Source organism: Choristoneura fumiferana, chromosome 27 (assembly GCF_025370935.1).
Source record: "Choristoneura fumiferana chromosome 27, NRCan_CFum_1, whole genome shotgun sequence".
In the NCBI taxonomy this organism is placed as follows: Eukaryota; Metazoa; Arthropoda; class Insecta; order Lepidoptera; family Tortricidae; genus Choristoneura; species Choristoneura fumiferana.
The window spans coordinates 8214600-8234387 of NC_133498.1; the positions used below are offsets into that span (position 1 = coordinate 8214600).

The following is a 19788-nucleotide window of genomic DNA, read 5'->3' on the forward strand; positions in this document are numbered from 1 at the left end:
GTGGCTGCAAGACTCGCAAGATGATTAAGATTGGTTTTTGGAGTCTTTTTGTATTTTTTATTTCAACTCCAAATTTGACACTTATTTGTTTGTTATTTGTTGTTGTTTGTTTCAGTTTGTTTTTTAGTTGGCAAGACGATTCTTACCTATATTTGGTACCTTTTATGACAATAATGGGTTCGCTGTGGTCTAGAAACTTTAACAGGGGTACGTGGAGCCATAATTTTGAGAAACCCTGTCCTAGTTCATGTTTCGGTATTTTTGATCACCTTGGCCGCTTCGACATAGCTGATGGCGACTGTACTTAGTATAAAAAGTGACATGAAGAAAAGCGGAGACAGTTAATTTTACGAGACTTCATTTTGATTTTAATAGTTGATTGTACAACAAGAGCATAAAACGAGTCATTTCACCTAAGACGTTCTAGCCACCCGGGCTGGCACGGCGCGGGTGGATAGACACGTCGAGGGGAAATGGGTTTAATGCTCGAGTTAAACTCTGCTTTTCACTTCGACTGCGAGGAAATGAGATAGCATCAGTGGAAACAATTGTTCACTTACTATGTACCTTTTATTTTCATACATTACATAAATTAAAAATGATTAAAAAAATGTGTGGAAACTTTTTTGTTTATGGCTGTTTTCATCTGATTTCCTTGGTCTTAGACGAAGGTTTTACTTTATGCACTAGACCATGAAAAGTCATTTTATGTCGCCTAGATTTATAAACACGAACTTTACGAGCATGAGAAGTGAAAAAATAGTTTTAATTGCCTTCAAAGATTTTTTTCTAATAGCTTGCCTGATAATATCGGTTTCTGAAACTATCTTAGAGTATTTATAATATGTGTGTAGATAAAACAACGTATGTAACTGTAATTAGGCCTTAAAAGTCTTAAAACACTCATGTGATCCTTTTATGAAACTCGGCTACGCTACGCTTCATTTCATAAACCAATAAGTAAGTACTCGTGTTTTAAGGACCATTATTAAGTAGGTAACAGTTGCATAAACTAAGCATTATAGGCTTATATAGGGGGGGCCGGGTGGGCCGTGCCCACCCCAGTATGGTCTAGTGCCCATCCCAGGATGTTGGGCTACCGATTAAAAATTCCATAATACTGATATTTCCAAACAAAAATCCAGGCCAGCCCCCCCTGAAAAATAACCCTAGATACGCCAATTAAACTAAGTACTATAATAATAATGCACAGGCATCTTAGAGCTGCTGCGTGCATATATACACATGTAGTACCTAAATAGTGGATTAGTTTCTAAAAAAAAAAATAGTCCGTTAGTTATCAAGTTATCATTAGGTATCAGACGTTGGACACAGTTTTTTCTTTTGTCTATCAAACAAAAAATTATAAAGATAAGTATATATATATCAGAAACACTGATCTGCGCTCCAGAACTCAAATTGTCGATGTGGGAATGAAGACCGCCAAATTAAAATGGGACTGGGCGGGACACGTCTGCCGCATGCATCCGGATCGCTGGGCCAAATACCTAATCACCGATTGGGTTCCATGCGACGGGCACCGGAGCAGAGGCAGACCTAGGAGGAGATGGCGGGACGACCTGGACCGATTCCAGTCAGATTGGCAAGAGCTGGCCAAGAGTAGAGACGAGTGGAATAAGAAAGGAAGGCTTTTGCCCTGCAGTGGGACACATTATAAGCTATTAAATAAATAAATAAATAAAAGACCCGTGTGACGTAACGCCATGCGACACTTTAACACGGCGTGACGTAACGGGCCCCCGCTCCCGAACTTTGAACGCTCATCTTCATCTTTGTAAAAAAAAATTGACAAAAGAAAAAATACTTGACCAATATTTTGTGATAATCAATTGACAGGTTAAATAAAATAAATTTTTTTTGCTCGGGAATTTTCAAAACATAAACGCGGGTGAGCAAAGAAATTGTTTATAAATACTTAGTTCATTGATATGACCTCTGCAAAGTAGCGCCTGATTCATAAAATTTGTGCAAACCAATACAGTATTCATAGAAATCCCAGAGAATGCCACAGAGCTCAATCGTCTTCACAAAAACTGTTCTTCGTTCAAAGACAGGTTTAAATTCGATTCAGAAAATCTATGTCTGCTAAGCCTTCGGTACCAATCAGAACTTAGGCAAGTACTAGAATTATATCAACAACGACATACATAAAATATTATAGATAGACTAAAACATAATAATCAAAACCTAGAAATTGTCTTCCTTTATGATCATTTCTTCGATTAAATACATAGGTCATTTCAACGGCAAATAATAGCTAAAAGCATAGAATGAATTATGAACCTAGCTTAGCCTAACTTAGTTAATAATAGCTGTCAAAGTCTAAATTAGAATAAGGGAATTCCTTTGTCCAGTGCAGTCTAGACGAAACGGCTGGCTGGAAAAAAAAACAGTCGTTGCCATTTTATTCCATTTTGAAGTTCCTGGCTGTATTCTTTGTGTAAAAGGGTGTTCCATAGCCCTCGTCCCCTAGTATTGAAAAGGCGAAATAAAATAAAAGTACGTTTTTATTACACGCAAAAAGGCCTATCAGACCGAAGTAATTTATACCATCAGCCATACTGTTGACGTCACGTTATTAATAATCGTGAAACTGTATAACCATTATCAACTCTAGCACTGAGCGAAAAAGTATGTAATCTTTTGAGTCATCTTAAACAAAAGTAGATTCTTTCCGCATCAGACAACACAAATAGCCACGGTCTCTTTTACTCCCGACTTTTTTTTTCATAAGACAGAGTGAGACGAAAACAACATTCTCGCGCGTACTTGAACGATCACGGTTATTTGGGGTCATGGAACGTGTTTGAATTTCGAAACTAGTTCCGTCCAATGCGATGCGTTTGGGTTTAGCTCGCCGCCATTGGTTAGGGTGGCTGGTACCAAAAATGCGTCTGTCTTTCGAAAATCGATAAAACTGTCGTGTTCTTCTAGGGAGTTATCGCAAAACTGTCGCTAGTGCTCGTTTCCTGTGGGTCTCGTGGTACTGGGTGACGTTCCGAGTTGATAGGCGGTGTGCGTTATTTCGTGCAGCTATTTTGTGTTGAAACATGTCGGTCGCTGTGTTCAATGGAGTTTTAATATAGTTTTAACGTGATTACGTTAAGTTAAGTGTGTTTTGGCAGTGTCAGTGGATGTGAAACTGTGGAGGTAAGTGTGTTTTATAATAATATCGTGTAATTATTGTGTGTATCCGTGATTTACAGTGAAATTTGAGAGTAAAATCGATAATTACCCTAACAATGAGTGTTGCTCGGTTAAAATGTGTCGATATGTTTACGCTGCGTTAGTTTTTTGAGGACAGGACTTTACGTTTGATATCCCGTTGGTGGAAATTTCGTGTGACTAATTTGTTTTGTAATTAATTTGGTTATTCTTGGAAACTTTGGGACTTTATCGTCGGATACATAATCTATTTGGTAGTTATACGTAAATTGTGTCCTATATTTATATCTGTGATGTTGAATTATCACTTGTCAATAAAGACGTCTTTTGATTGGACGTCCGCGTCTGTCTCGCTCACTCGCGCGTCGGGTCGTATATCGCTGTTCTTGTCGCACTAGTGCAGTATTTATAGTTAGACGCGCGCCCCCAGGGTGCTGTATATTTGTTTAGTGCTGTCTTTTAGGATTGATATTATTATCGACTGTCGATAATGTTTTTTATAATATCGATATGTTAGTGTTTAATTTGGGTTGCACATAGTTATTTGGATAGGGCAATTTAAGGGGATTGTTATAACATTGTACTTATTCTCTCACTAACTTTATCAAATCCCCTCTCTTTATCTTTATATTTCCTCTCTCCCACCTACCCTCTCTTTCCTCTTGTTACTTTGCTTTGATGTACATTTTTAAAGATATTTTTTTTTATTGTACTGATTTGGTGTTCAATACAGGATATTTATATTTGTATGAATTTATTTAAACAAGAACAAACATAAAAAAACATTATTAAACTATAGGTAGAATTAATTAAAATTAAAACAATTACATTTAAAATTTATCACAAGCTTAAGAAAATATTGTGAAGAACCCTGCATACCTTCGAAGCAATTCAATGGCGTGTATGAAGTTACCAATCCACACTAGGCTCACATAGCAACTAAAGCACTCAAGCCTTCTCATTCTGAGAGGAGGCCTGTGTCCAGCAGTGAGATGAGTATTGATCGGTTTTAATGCGATATAAAGAACTAGGTTAGTATAATAATATATTGCTACTGCAACCTCGCACTAACAGAAATATGACCTGTTACTTATTAGGCATTTTATGAACGTCGCCAGTGAGTCGCGAACAAAGCAGTTGTAAATATTTTCACGCGTGTCATACGTACGTCATATTTCACAACACAATGGCCGGTTATAGCGTTATGTTGCCAGAAGGAAAGCTATCAACCAATCTTTTCCATACAACAGGCAAGCCGAGGTTACGTGTTAACAGGAATTTAGGAGGAAACTTATTGTGTCAGCTGATATTAAATATGCCAATTAATTGGTAGTATCAAATTTTTCTTCTACTGATGTTGTTCATTATGATGGTGGGAAAAGAACTGGGCAAAATGCTACTGCAAGTAGCGGCATTTATTTTCCTCTTGAGTAAGGACATCAGAGGCAGAGACACGTATTGGAATGGTATGGGTTTGTTGAATGGAGCCGTAAACGTGAGGGCCCATGAGGCCGATATAGACACATTAGGTGTACTAAAGCCTCGTTAAAATATAAGATTAAAAAAACAGCGGTAACACACTACATCCGGCTCGCACCTCTGAGTTTTTCCAAATTCATGTGCGGAATTACATTTGAAATTTACCACGAGCTATGCGGTGAAGGAAAACATCGTGAGGAAACCTGCACAAACCTGCGAAGCAATTCAATGGTGCGTGTGAAGTTCCCAATCCGCACTGGGCCCGCGTGGGAACTATGGCCCAAGCCCTCTTGTTCTGAGAGGAGGCCTGTGCCCAGCAGTGGGACGTATATAGGCTGGGATGATGATGATGATGAACACACTACATATTTCCTCGAAACAAGTCGTCATCGTATCATAGTATCTGCCATAAGACGTCCACTGTTGGACATGTCTCCCCCTAAATTAATTATCACTTATTACTATTAGTTATGATTGTTGTGTTACTAGCTTCGCCCGCATTAGAAATATCTTCCTTTACGAAAAACATTTTATCTTAGACTTTAGCCTGTACCCTTAGTGTAAGTTTTCGGTTACAAAATACGTCGCGTTCGCGTTCGCGTTAAAATCTCAATTTGTATGGAAACACGAACAGCGCCTCTAGCGGAACGTTTGCGATGTTCATGTTTGCATACAAATAGAGATTTTAACGCGAACGCGATCGAGACGTATTTTGTAGCCGAAAACTTACACTAGTGGCACTGAAAAAAGCCAACAACGCTATCTATTTCGCAGAAGTTACCTCGTCATCGTAAAAGCCGGGAAAATTTTACGTACTTGGCTATCCAAGTACGTAAAATGGTCCCGGCATTCACTCTTTAGTTTATAAGAAATAAATCGATAAATGTAACCAATGAAATAAAAGATACAACTGTCCCAGATGGTGGGTGACGGATTAGTCAAGCTGGAGTCTGTATAATTAGCACGTGTTAGCCATATCGCGAGCTAAGCGACCCTGTGTCGCTACATATGTTTCACTTTGCCAGCTACCAACGGACAAGGTAGAATACAATACAATAGCTCTTTATTGAACACTAACACATACATAGTAAACAGTACAGAAAACACATGTAAGTGTATAGATTTTCCAAGGTCGGCAATAGGCGGCCTTATTGCTTCTGAGCGATCTCTTCCAGGCAACCTTTACAATAGACAAGGAATACATTTTAGCAGGTGGTGTAATTTACAGTCCATTGAAGCAATATCAATAATACATAAAACTAACTATTTATGAAAGGTAGTTAAATCTGTACAATATATACATATGTGTTTTTATGCAGAAAACCCGCCCTTGATTAAATCGACATAATATCACACAGACAGACTGAACTATCACAAGCACCATAATTAGCTAACGCGTTCCAAACACTATACGAATTCGTTCTCAGAGCTATATTAAGCCCAAAACGGTTTCCAAACAAATGAATGACGAGTGAGAATATAAGAAAAATACACTCGCCAACTCGCGAGCCAAATGCGCGCTGCGGCCCTGGTGCGCCGGGTGCGCGACAGCTCCAACACCGTCCTGGTGATGATAGCCGACAAACTGCCCTACATTATGCACTGTTGTAGCCGGCATGTTAGTGGGATAGGATAGGTAGATTTCAGTGATCCAACGACTATTCTTTATAATTTTAATTTTAAATAATTTTCTGTTATTTTGACTATTATTGTATAATTTTTAATTTTAGAACTATGACATCCTATTTATTTTTATTGTTTTGATAAATTCAATCGCAATTAATTAAACTACTAACATTATCATTATAAGACTGTAACTAACACGAAGTATATGGGACTAGAGCCTGAAATAAACGTTAAATTATTATTATTATTAATAAATACATCACTGCATTTTTTGTCCCCAAAGCATCATCCCAGCCTATATACGTCCCACTGCAGGGCACAGGCCTCCTGTCGGAATGAGAGGGCTTGGGCAGTAGTTCCCACGCGGGCCCAGTGCGGATTGGGAACTTCACACACACTGTTGAATTGCTTCGCAGGTTTGTTGTGCAGGTTTCCTCACGATGTTTTCCTTCACCGTAAAGCTTGTTTTAAACTTGCCCATACTGCCTGATCTAAATATGTTAACTTCCCTTTAATATGAACTATAAACCTTCGTAAAGTAACAGTTAATTTAATTAAATCTATTATTTATAAAAAATCTATCGATATTAAGTTATTGACCGGTATAAACACTGTCCCATCACTACTCGCAAAAAAAACTAAAAATGTCTGACGTCCCTGCGTTCGTTGGGATTATTATTACGTACCCTCACACAAACCAAAAGCAACTTTAACCCATTTAAAATAAAATTGCGATTCCCTTGACTAATGGCACGCTTCAATTTAGCATTCCTTTAAATTTGCTAGAGTCATTTAGGACTTTATTGCCGTAGAATAAGGTTCGAAGATTTTTTGTTTTTGTATTGCATGATTTACGAAGGGTAAGAGAGAGATAAAGTTCGATTCCACGTCTTTATTAGCAGGTAGGGAGTTTTTATAAGGGGAGATAAACGGGCAAGTGAACAACTGATGGTAAGTTATTGCCGATGTCCATAGACAATTAGACTTTTTTTCACCCTTGCGCAAAAAGGGAGTGTTATAAGTTTGACGCCATTGTCTGTCTGTCTGTGGCATTGTAGCTCTCAAACGGATGGACTGATTGCAATACGGCTGTGTTTCACCAAAATCAGTTAAGCCATTTTTGAGATATTAAAGTTTGAAATGACAATATGGGTTTTCCACTTTTTAAGTTGGTCAGGTTATATGACGTACATATTTGTATTCGTTTCTCTAAATGTCTATACAAGTTGGTTGTCTGGAAGAGATCGCTTTTAAGCGATAAGACCACCTATTGGTAACCATGCATTTTGTTTTTGTGTTAATTTTAATGTTATTGTATTGTATTCTGTGACAGGCCTGCGCCAGAGGGCGCCAAACACTCTGTAATAGGGAGCAATGAAGCGTGCGGTTCCTTTCCCTTTTCTTCTCACTCTAGTCTAGTCGCTACACTCTTCACAGACTGGTCGTGGTCGGTTGTTGATCAGTAGTGAACCAACGAAAATACAAACTGAAACATGGATAAAGACAGAAAAAGAGACCAGCGCTGGGAATCGAACACAGATCCTCAGCGTTCCGTGCTGCGTGCCATACCCCTATCTACACCACCAGTGCAGTCCAGTGGTCTCTTTTTATGGGTTTTTTTTCTGTGCATTCATGCTTCAATTTCTATTTTCGTTGGATTTCACGGGATGACCGTAAAAGTAACAAATTTGAAGTTGAAATAAAAAATACAAAAATACTTCAAAAACCAATCTTCAGTAGTGAACCTTCATGACGACTTGCTTGGGAAGATAGTGTGGTGCGTTCCACACCGCAGAACTGGAGTCCAGAGTTCGTAGTAGACAATAGCGAAACTCGAAACTCGAAGTTCGTGTTGTGCGGTCCCTCTCGCTCTCTTATTAAATAGTATAAGTGTCAGAGGGACCGCACGACACGAACTTGAAGTTTCGAGTTTCGTAGTAGCCCTGCTTGTCCCTAATTCGCCTTTTACGACACCCACGCGGAAGAGATGGGTCCATCCAGCAGGGCTACTACGAAACTCGAAACTCGAAGTTCGTGTCGTGCGGTCCCTCTGACACTTATACTATTTAATACGAGAGCGAGAGGGAGGGTACGATACGAACTTCGATTTTCGATCTTCGGAGTAGGCCCTGATTCCATCTTTAGTCGGGTACAATCGCCAGGACCAATATCTGACGCAACAAAGTGTGGATTAATATCTGATACGACTCTATTTCTAGGGCAGGAAGGACGTGTCAGATATTTTTGCACGCTGCGCTGTGGCAGATATTAATGCAAGTAACTGTACAGGGTTTTGGGTTTCTATTGTGTTAGTTGATTTGCAAACGTGTCATTGTCGTAGAATGTCTTTGAAATGGATTCCAGAAATAAATAGAAAGGGCCTGGCGTTTAAAGAAATGTTTTTTTTTTAGGAATGTTTTTTTTTTTTTTTGTAACGTGACATTTATTGTTATACTAGATTTTGCCCGCGTAAATAACAGCGTTTGTTTTTACTGCAATAACAATGAGAACCACGATGCAATTTAAGTACCTAATTTTAGGGAATTCCCACGGGAATTTTGTAAAATCCCGGAATTGGGGATGTCTAAAAAAAATGACCCACTGTTTTTATATTTTTTTTGTACAGAAAAGTCAATTATAAGAAACTAATTTCAATATTTTTTCATTTAGTTCACTAACTTTTTCAAAATTAATTATTGAAAATATTACATATAATAAATAAATATTATATATAATAAATTAATTACATTATATTAAAATGAAATAACTACAGAAAACGAGTTAAAAATCATTTATCTCGAAATGGTTTTCGATTTACTACATTGCAAAAAAATAGACATCCCCAATTTCGATTCAACTGCTGTATCTAATGATTTACGCAATGCATATGGTGCTTCGCAAAAAGCACTCTTTCGTAAGAGGTGACGAGCAGTTGACATTAAACTATTGTATAATTATATCTTAGATTATTTACACTAAAAAGCGGGAAAAATATATTTTATAACAAAAAATTTAACCGACTACTAAAAACCATGAAAGTATTTTTCTATATACCAGTCTGAAGTCGGTGCCTCAGCACGAGCCAGCATGGAGTGATTGAAGCCCAATATATCGTGATAAAGTCGTTCGTGAAAAAGTTTTCGTACAATAGTTTTCGTGATATGGTCTTTTCGTGATAAAGTCTATTGTGATAAAGTTTTTTCGTGATAAAGTCATTCGTTAAAAAGTTTTCGTGAAAAAGTTTTTCGTGATTAAGTACTGACACGCAATATATAGCTACATATGCAGGTGAGGTAGACGACTATAGGTCCACACTCCTGCTGGCTCGTGCTGAGGCACCGACTTCAGACTGGTAGAAAATTATTTTAGAGAATAGGGCCTCTGGAAGAAGTCGATATATGCCGGTGTGGTCGGACATATGTATTGCGACGCTAGTGTTTATTACAAGCTTTTCTTGCCCTGCTTTTTTTTTGTTTGGGTCAAATCTTGGAAGCTAAATTTGACCCACTTCCAGTGGTCCGATTGACTTGAAATTTGGCATACTTATGTAAATCTGGTGACAATATAATAATCTGGTAGTGGAATCTTGGTAGACCGGCCAGGTTCGTCTCCGCAGAATGGAACTCCTCAACGGTTATGGCATCGACTTGAAATTTGGTACGGAAATGTAGCTTGGATGACAATGCAAGTACAGTCAACAAGAAGTACACTCAGCAAAAAAGCTTGTACTAAAAATGTAATTTTTAACAAAATCTTATTTTAATTTAGTCTTTGTTTTATCTTTCAGATGCAGCAGCAAATATGTCCACCTGAACAAATTAAGTAAGTCCATTTACATTTCATAAATATAATCCATACTAATATTATAAATGCGAAAGTGTGTGTTTTGTATGTTTGTCCGTCTTTCACGTCGAAACGGAGTGACGGATCGACGTGATTTTTGGCATAGGGATAGTTTATGGGTCAGAGAGTGACATAGGCTACTTTTTATACCGGAAAATGCACAGTTCCCGAGGGAACAGCGCGCGATAACCGAATTTGGGCATAAGCTTGTATTATTATTTTATTATATATCCAGATTAAGTACCTAAGTCACCTTTGAACATTAAACTACTGTGGGACTCAGTCATCCCATGTTTGTAAGTCAGGTGGTAGGACCTTGTGCAAGGTCCGCCCGGATTGCTACCACCATATTGCTCGCTAATCCTGCCGTGAAGCAGCAGTGCTTGCACTGTTGTGTTTCGGCGTGGAGAGTAAGACAGCCGGTGAAATTACTGGCACTTGAGGTATTCCATCTTAGGCCTCTGGGTTGGCAACGCCTGGTGTTGCAGATGTTTATGGACGGTGGTGATCTCTTACCATCAGGAGACCCACTTACTTGTTTGCCATCCAGTCGAATAAAAAAAAAGACAGTTTTTTTATTACTTCATCACGCCTAAACCGCTGAACCAATTTAGATGAGATTCGGTATACCAACAGTTAGTTTGAGTCCCGGAGAAGAACATAGGATATTTTTTATCCCGAAAAATAGCATAGGTCCCGCGGGATAGTGATAAACACATTCAACATAGTCATAGTATTGTATTGTATTGTATTCTTCTTCAGCAACCAGCAGCCACAACAGGTGATGCTGTGCCCAGTCCGGCTGGTGTATGAGACGCAGATCCTAGTCCAACCAGGTATATAAGTATCGTTGCAAACGTCTCACAATTCACTAGAAGCATATTCCTTAGTACAGTCGAGTTCATAAACTTGTGAGCAAAAGTTTAATCAAAAATATCTGAACACGCTTCTACGCCGTTAACAATAAAGTCGTTCAGATATTTTTGATCAAATGTTTGCTAACAAGTTTATGAACTGTACACCGACATAGCCAGGCGAATTAGCTCGTTGAAGTGAGGCCGGAAAGTTGTCGAGTGGAGACCGAGGATGCGCAAGCGCAGCGCAGGATGTCCACCAATCTGTCTAGTCTTTTATGTGGTAGAGCCTTACTGTAACCACTTGTTGGCTGCAGTCAGTACGAATGGGCCGGCTCGACCGGGTTAGTACCACACTCCCACAGAATACCGGCGCGAATTAGTACTTTTGCTATAGTGTTTCGTACGGTGAATGGAAGATCCGGAAGCCCAAACCCTTCCTCTATCCCCGTCTCTTTTAGGCCGGCAACGCACCCGCAGTCCTAATAATGCTGTAGGTGTCCATGGGCGGCGGTGATGACTTTCCATCAGGTGACCCGCATGCTCGTTTGCACAGCTATATTATATAAAAAAAAACAATGAGATGCACGGATGACTAATTAAACTCGAGTTCACGGTGGAAGCAAGCTGCTGCCAACCGAAGCAACTGAAGGTCTAGGGGGGAGGCCTATGTCTAACATTTGACGTCCTACGGCTGAGATGATGATTATGATGATGAGTGTTGGTGGACTTAGCCGCTAGCCGTATTCAGTGCAGGTTTCCGCACGATCGCCTCCCGTTGGCACTATATAACTTTTACTACAACGTTAATTGATCGAATTTTAGATGCAGCGCAATTTATAAATGAATGAGTTTCCGTTTAATCATTTTCAACGCGAGCTTTCTTTGCTGACTTTTGCTTTTTAGTTACTGTACCTGCATAGTGGCGTGGCGTCAGATATTTCCGTGGTAAAGCCGAAGCAAAGATCGCTTACATATTTCATAAATTCTTATGTCTTGTTGTTCTATTTTGTAAATATTGGGCAAGCCGGTGGTAATAAGGTATATGGACGCTTCGCCACTGTGCATTGTCACCTAAACTATATCCGCACCAAATTTCAAGCCGATGCTATTAACCGTTGAAGAGTTCTGTTCTGCGGAGACGAACCTCACCGAGCACTTTGGGTCACCAACTAAAACTACTAAGTATTTACTTATTTAGTCTGATGATTAGTCAAGATATATTTTATAGCGTAAATGCAAACTAACAAAGATTTCCATAAATTCCCACGGTGTACTTATGGAAAAAAACCTCAAGATGAAGTTTTGAGCATAAGCATCCTAATTTATATATTTCCAATTAATTTCATAGCATATCAGTTAAAAACCAAAGCACTATGAATTGCAACAAACAACAAATGTAGATTACACAGCATAATAGACAAGACATAGACCTAGGACACTACAGACGAAGACCGGAAATTCATCCCCTCACAAAACCTCATGAATTCTCTGCAAACAATTATCCAACTGCTTGCAGACAAAAACAATCTAATGTATTTCTATTAACAAATTTCAGGTGAACAGATCCAACCAAACCAAACCCTCTTCATCAATCCTCAGAACCCACCGCCATGGATCCAGAACCGAGCCCAAAACCAAGTGATATACATGCAGCAGCTCCCCAACAATATGATGCAAGCCTTACCCCAACAGGTGGACCAGAACCAACTGTACATACAGAACTACTACCCGCAACAAATGGTAAACCAAATGGAACAACTAAGACAAATGCCAAATGTAATGACCCAGAACATGATGGCGGTTAACCCAAATGTTGCTCAACACATTGGACAAAACGTCGCAAATATAGGACAGAATGTTAATATCAATGTACCCCAAAACGTCATGCCAATGACGAATGTAGTTCAAAACGTAAAAGCACAAAATGTCGGCGTTATAGGACAGAATGTTGGTAACGATAGAGTTTATGCTGCACGTAACGTAGTCCAAAACAATATGGCTGTTGCTAGTAGCCAGACCATAGCTAATCAACCAATGCAAGAAAGACCGGTACAGATGAATCAGAATTTAGTGAACATGCAAAAAGTAGTCGAGCTACAAGGGATGAGACAGCAGATCAGGCAACCTCAAGTAACAGTGTCACCGATGCAGCAAGCCAAGTTTGGTCCAAACGTTGGTGATGTAAGACCAATATCTACAAGACCGCAAATGAGTAACGTTAATATGAATCTAGTAAATTTACAACCAAATTCTATGGCTAAAAAAGTGCCTTTACCAAATAAAACGACTAACACTAATAACCAAGTGATACCAAACCAGGTGAGACATTACAACCAGACGTACTATAGGCCGATACAGCCAAGACCTATGAGTGTTATGCCAATGGTACAGAACCAGTACCTACCTATACAAAGCGGAAATCTAGCGACTAGACCTCAGGCCCAAGTACCTAATGAACTAAGTAGAAAAAGAAAAAGCGAATCCCCCGATGAAATTGTTAAAAAAATACCTAACACTGGAAATAATGAAAATTTCAATAACCAAGCTAATACTACACTACATAATATAAATAACCAAATGGTCAACGTTGTACATAACGATATAGGTGTAAATACTGTTAATACTAGAGAAGTTAAACTTGCAAAAAGTGTTGAAACTATGTCAACGGGGACTCAAGCTAATATAGCCAAAACAAAACCGCATATAGATAATGTACAGAAAGTAATGGAAATTAAAGCTATACCTACTAATGTAGTTAAAGATAACGTTAGCATACAAACTGATGATAAGTTAGTTAGGAACACTGTTTTTACGCAAGCAAGAGGCTTACTACGGACTGAAACTCAAATTACGCAACCTGATGTGATAAGTATACAAAAGATTGAGAATACTTTAACTATACCTAAGCCTGCTGTTATAGAAAAAAATATTCCTGAAACTGTCAAAGAAGTAGTCAAAAACGACATTGCAAAGGAAACTAAAAATGTTAATGTAACTGAAGTCAAAAATGTAAATATTAAAGAAGTTGTTACAAAAACGGAAACAAACGATCAAATCAAAAAAGATGTGAAAATAAACAAAGCCCAAGAGATGATAACGAACGAGACGGTAAAAAAAGAAGTAGCGATTGCCAAGCAAGAAGAAAATGTTAAAGAAGAAGTCTCTAAAATTGAACATAAAATTGAAAACAAAACCGAACCTAAAATGGAAGTTAGTGAAAAGTCACCTGTCAAAATAGAAACCAAAGATGTGAAAGAAGGGAACAAAAAGTTTACAGTAACAGCGATTAGTGATTTCAAAGGGAATGAGATACAGATAGCAGAAGGTACTGTGAGGAAAGAAGACATCGATAGTTATATCCTAACACATGTATTAGATGGTTATGTTATTCAAGAATCAAATACAGCTTTCCCAGTAAGTATTCAAAATTAAATTGAAGAAACCCAAAACGTAAAAGTACTTTTCATTTTCTGATGTTGGTATTTTGAGATGTACCGATTTGGCTTAAATTTAAACGATTCTTAAATTCGTAAGAAGTAAATACCAATTAATTTGTAAGAATGAAAATGACACAATTTTTAGTTTCTTAGTTTTTTTTACTAATCGTAATGTCTCTATTTCTCGATTCCCAATTGATTGCTCCTCTCTACCACTCACAGTTTGACTGGCAGAGGTCCCTTCAGGGATATGTCCGCCTTCGTAAGCTATGTGTATTTCCTCTTTATACAATGACTCACATTCAAGCAATAAACGTTTCATTCATCCATTCATTCAAGAGTTTTACTACTAATACTACTACTGCTACTAAACATTTTTTTCTACTCTTAACCCTGATAGTGAAAACTTCCCGCGGGATAATGAAGATGTAGGAAACATTAAGCTTAAATCATTTATTATAGTTAATAATCAACCTTTTATTGCAGATACGAAAACCATTAAAAGAGAAAACTATATACCAGAACACAGAGTTGGGGATGGAACAGAAGAAAGAAGAAGTGTACAAGCACAGAACAGAAGACGGCAAAGTTATTAAAGACAATAGCAAAATACTGAGCATTTCCGATTTAAATTTGACTGAAGACGACACAATTAAAAGTGAAGCTGAAACAAGTGATGATAACATGAAGGTATGGTAAAATGAAATAACATGTGTAAAACGTTCTTTGCATTTTTTCCAAAAAATTACAGAACACTAGTTTAGTGGCTCTGAAGCGGTAACGTTTCGTGTGCTTTGGGAATACAGGCGTGATGTTTGTGTGTGTGTGTGTGTGTGTGTGCTTTACTTTCGATCAAAAAATAAGTTTTACGCATTTATCGCGAAAAGATAAAAATTTGCATTCACATCAAAGTGAAAATATTTTAAGCTTTACATGACATGTCAAGATCTCGCTAAGTTTTCTATCTGTGGCAGGCAGAGGCAGTGACTGTCAGAAAAAAATAGTATTGCCATGTGAAAATAACGCTGACATTTTTTTATAATTTTCAGATCATCCATTTGCGAACCTCAAACCAGCGACCATAAAATCCTGGACGGTGAGTCATACATTTTATTTGTATTCATTAAATAATCAACTTAGAAAAATTCAAAACCCGACATTGTCATTTCATAGTTTAAATCTCAGAAAACTCCACTGATTTAATGAAAAATAGCTAAACATCATCTTGATTAAACTAGTTTTCGATTTAAAAAATCGCATTAAAATCGGGTCACCAGTTTGAAAGATATGATGCTACTGACAGATAGACAACGGCGTCAATCTTAACTTAACCCCCTTTTTGCGTTGGAGGTTAAAAATAATGACCTTGAAATCAAAACTATTTAGTATTCTGGAAGATAGATATTTATCATACCAGAAAAATAAAAAAAAGTCGGATATTTGGGATTTTTATCCCGATCGCGACAATATCGGATCTACTTACTAAATTTTATCTAAATCAGTTAAAATTTTGACGTAAAAGAGTAGACTGGCCAGGGAAAAGTCTACGCATTTTTACATTAAGCTATTGTTTTTTTTGAAAAAATATGGCGCTGTATTGGAGGGAGCAATTTTGCCATAGTTCTACGTTTTCGGTTAAATAGTATAAATTAAATATCTAGAAAACGAAATATGAGACGTAATGGTGGATGAACGATCTTCACGAAAACTTTATCTGGTATATCATTTTTAAGACTGACAAATTTCATATTATTGTCATTTTAGTAGCCCTTATGATATTATTTGATACTTACTTATTACTTCTTCTTTAAAAAATATGTTTAATTCAACATCCTACCATCCTCAAAATGCAAAATGTTATAATTATATAGAATTAAAATGTTCAGAATTATTCAATGCCAATCTGTCAAAATGGTCCAAAATTTGATGCGTCGGACTGTACCGTAGTATGAGCACTGACAAAGGTCATAAAATTTACCAAGGGACTTCTAAGTGCATAATCAACGTTCACACATTACTACATGAATTTTTGATGCTTTGAGAGTCCCGAGTATAATTTAACTGGAAAATTTAAAAAATATCTACGTATCAACATCGCTTAAATCAGTGTACTGCGAGTGTTGTCAGCCTCATTTTTTTAAAATTAAAGCAGAGCATTTAGAATTAAAGTACGATTTATTTTATTTTTAACCTGGTAACATTGTCCGCAGGTCGATCAGCTGGCAGCACACCTGTCAAAATACAAGTGGGCGGAGACGATCTCAGTGTTGTCAGAGCACGAAATTGACGGGGAATCGCTGTTTTTGGTATCCAAGCCGCAGTTGGTCCAAATCGGAGTTAGTGAAGAGCATGCCGAAGTTATATGCGAATTTATAAAGAAATGAGGTTTAAAATTAAGTAGCGTTTACCCCCGACTGCGCTTGCATGAATCATTAAGCAGCTTTGAAATTCCTGTCTTAGGAATCCCAAAAAAGCATTCGTTACACCGTTGTATGAAGAGCTAGTGCAAAATTTTGTTTCTAAACTTTGCGGTTGAAATTTCGCTATTTTAATAATAGGAATATCTGTGTTGAAGATCTTAAATATTAAAGAACGAACTAAATAACTAGATTTTTATACAAAAATGTTGCCATATTTAAGAGTTTGTAATAACATTAATTAAGCTCTCATGAGGCATGTTTTACATATGTTACGAAATTAAACGTTTCAAATCACGATTATAAGTCGGGAACGCTCTGACTAGTTTCGATCTTTTGGGAAAATCATTTTCACGCGACTCCCCGCACTACTTTATGGTGCGCCGTGCGCTGCGCTCGCGCGGAGGCGTTATCCATACTAATATTATAATTGCGAAAGTGTGTGTGTTTGTATGTTTGTTCGTCTTTCACGTCGAAACGGAGCGACGGATCGACGTGATTTTTGTCATGGAGATAGTTTATGGGGCAGAGAGTGACATAGGCTACTTTTTATCCCGGTAAAATGCACAGTTCCCGAGGGAACAGCGCGCGATAACCAAATTACACGCGAAGCCGCGGGCAAAAGCTAGTAACTAATATATTCCGGGACTTATCATGACTACTGAGACTATTGCTGAAACTACCCGACGTTTTGACCATATTGCAGCAGCCGTTGTCACGAGTCGACTGAAGTGGGGGGTACCACGTTCGTTGAGGCGCGCGAGTTTTTCCGACTACCCGCACTTGATTTTCTTGTACCGGCTCATAATCACTTCGGTACACAACACTCAGAACATCCCGCGATTTATCCGAAGATACATTCGACGCCCACATGGCAATCTGTGTGTGTCTTCTGGTAAGAAGAGAAATTGTATCCATCACCTCGGCTTTAGCAATAAATAGCAAAAGTTGTGGCACAAGTTATAATACAAGCTATCAGATATTTCAGAGCAGCCAAGGTGATCAAAAATATCGGAGCAAAAACTCTAATGCCTTGAGAATAATGTTGACACCATTAAAAAATAACTCCACACGACACCAGTAAAAAAAACGCTTTATTTTAGCCCTGAAAACCAGATTAATTTTCGATTAACTGCAAAATTAGATTTTTGTTGCTTTAAAACAAATAAAAAGTTAGTTGATTGAGTTGGCGAACAGGTGACGTCATATGTTGCTATTTCCATTCAAACTCAATGGGAGAATTTGTTTTGACACTCAAAAAAGTACGTCAGTTGATTGGTGGTGTCAACATGCATGCTCTGATATTTTTGACTACCTTGGCCGCTCCGATATATCTGATCGCGACTGTACAAGTATTGTGGTTAAATCCCGCGATGTAGGTATATTAGTTATGTTATGAGCGAGAATCGTGATTGATTTATTTATTTCAAAACAAATCAAAATTAATTTTTAAAGTTATTTGAAGTTTTATCTGGTATTCTGGGAAATAAAGTTGTTATTATTTAATATGTCCTTGAAGTTTTTGGTTTATTGTGTCAACTGAGTGCTTTTATTAATTTATAAATGTAACTGGTACTGTATCTTTTAGGCGTAAGTAAATGCAGGGGGACCATGCATTATTTTATCAAATGTAATTTATTGTACATAAGAATAAAATTAAATATTTTATCTTACTGGAGGAGATACCGAAGGGATAAGTCTGCAATGTAATTTAAACTTTTTATAATGTAGCTTATAACGTGTACAAAACAATTGTAAAAATGAATAGACTAATAAACGATACATTTACAAAAAAAAACTTATTTGCATCTATGAAAACATGCACAACCGACACGACCTTATTTTTACACTAAAAATGAGATACGTTTAATCAACTAGTCAGAACCACTTAAAGAACAGAAACTTTAAAAATAAATCACCAGTCAAAATAAAATTTCCCATCCATGCACAACATTAATTTCTCTTCGCGTTTTTTCCCATAAAATTTACCACTTGCGCGAACGGGAATTTCCCGCGCTTGTTCCTATTTTTTTTACCTAGCAACACATCGTCTGACTCTGTTATTGACGAGTCTATGGTTTTTGACGCTACTTCGGAGCCTTCGCTGTCATCTGGATGATATTTTCTGGAATATTCCGCCCTAGTTCTGGTTTGACTGGGGCTCCTGTATTTAGCATCTTGGCCTTTGGGGTGGCACATCAGTGTTTCGTAGAAGAAGCGGTCGGCTCTGGCCTCGCGCTTTCCGGTTTCGTTTAGTTTTAAGAATGAGGCATCTTCTTCGGAAGACGTTGAAGAGTGCAGCTGGGGACAGTCGGGAGAAGCCTTCTTCCTCGCACGAGGGCTGTAATAATAATTGCACTAAATTAATTTAAGCTTTTTTAGAATGTTCAGCGCCTTCGTCAAGGAAATCATAGTGAAATTGATTATTAAAAGGTCCACCCTGGGCCATGATCCAATTTTTTCGACTGTACCTGTATACGAATGCACACAGGTATAGGTATTAAAAATTCACTCTTTTAACTGTCTACTCCTGTGTCTAAAGCGCTGTCAATCTTTCAAAGGTTAACTGGAAGAGATATGTTTGAAGATGAGTTTGTACATCTCACTCTTGTTTATCTGTAAATTTCACGTGTTGTATGCACAATAACGAGTTATACAATACAATAAAGGCGTGTTCACGCGTGTCGTCGGCGCCAAAAAATACACCTTGTGTATAGGCCCTAAGAGCACCTTAAAGTGTTACCAGCGCTTGGCATCCCCGATCAGTACTGGGGCCACGGTGCGCGGGGATTGCGGGGAAAATTTCACTGGCTGGGGCTCGTCGCCGCTCACGACCTGGCAACATTAAAGCAATGCATGGATAGAAATTCTGTTCTTGACACTTTCTTTATTGTTTTTCGCTCTGCGTGCCTCCGTGCAGTAGAAGCCAAAACATTTTCGAGT

General features: G+C 38.0%; 2 protein-coding genes across 2 annotated transcripts in view; one reads left to right on the forward strand and one right to left on the reverse strand.

The window, feature by feature from the left end:
* Window positions 1–2886: 2886 nt before the first annotated feature.
* Window positions 2887–17682, forward strand: LOC141443429 (uncharacterized). Its single transcript, XM_074108722.1, has 7 exons — window positions 2887–3171; window positions 10079–10113; window positions 10897–10970; window positions 12547–14405; window positions 14915–15116; window positions 15481–15524; window positions 16639–17682. Exons 2-7 carry the CDS (start codon window positions 10079–10081, stop codon window positions 16810–16812), a joined length of 2388 nt encoding a protein of 795 aa, XP_073964823.1. The 5' UTR covers window positions 2887–3171; the 3' UTR covers window positions 16813–17682.
* A 426-nt stretch (window positions 17683–18108) lies between these two features.
* LOC141443430 (uncharacterized) overlaps window positions 18109–19788 on the reverse strand; it is a gene marked incomplete in the record, with an annotated part of 4732 nt that continues 3052 nt past the window's right edge. The window contains 1 exon segment of the mRNA XM_074108723.1: window positions 18109–19072. Coding sequence (XP_073964824.1) covers window positions 18799–19072 — 274 coding nt within the window.

Bases quoted from the DNA above. Each gene is read 5' to 3' on its own strand.
- LOC141443429 (XM_074108722.1), top strand. From the start codon at position 10,079: ATGCAGCAGCAAATATGTCCACCTGAACAAATTAA. The intron at 14,406-14,914 runs GTAAGTATTCAA...CTTTTATTGCAG, and splicing joins AATCAAATACAGCTTTCCCA to ATACGAAAACCATTAAAAGA. The intron at 15,117-15,480 runs AGGTATGGTAAA...AATTTTCAGATC, and splicing joins AACAAGTGATGATAACATGA to ATCCATTTGCGAACCTCAAA.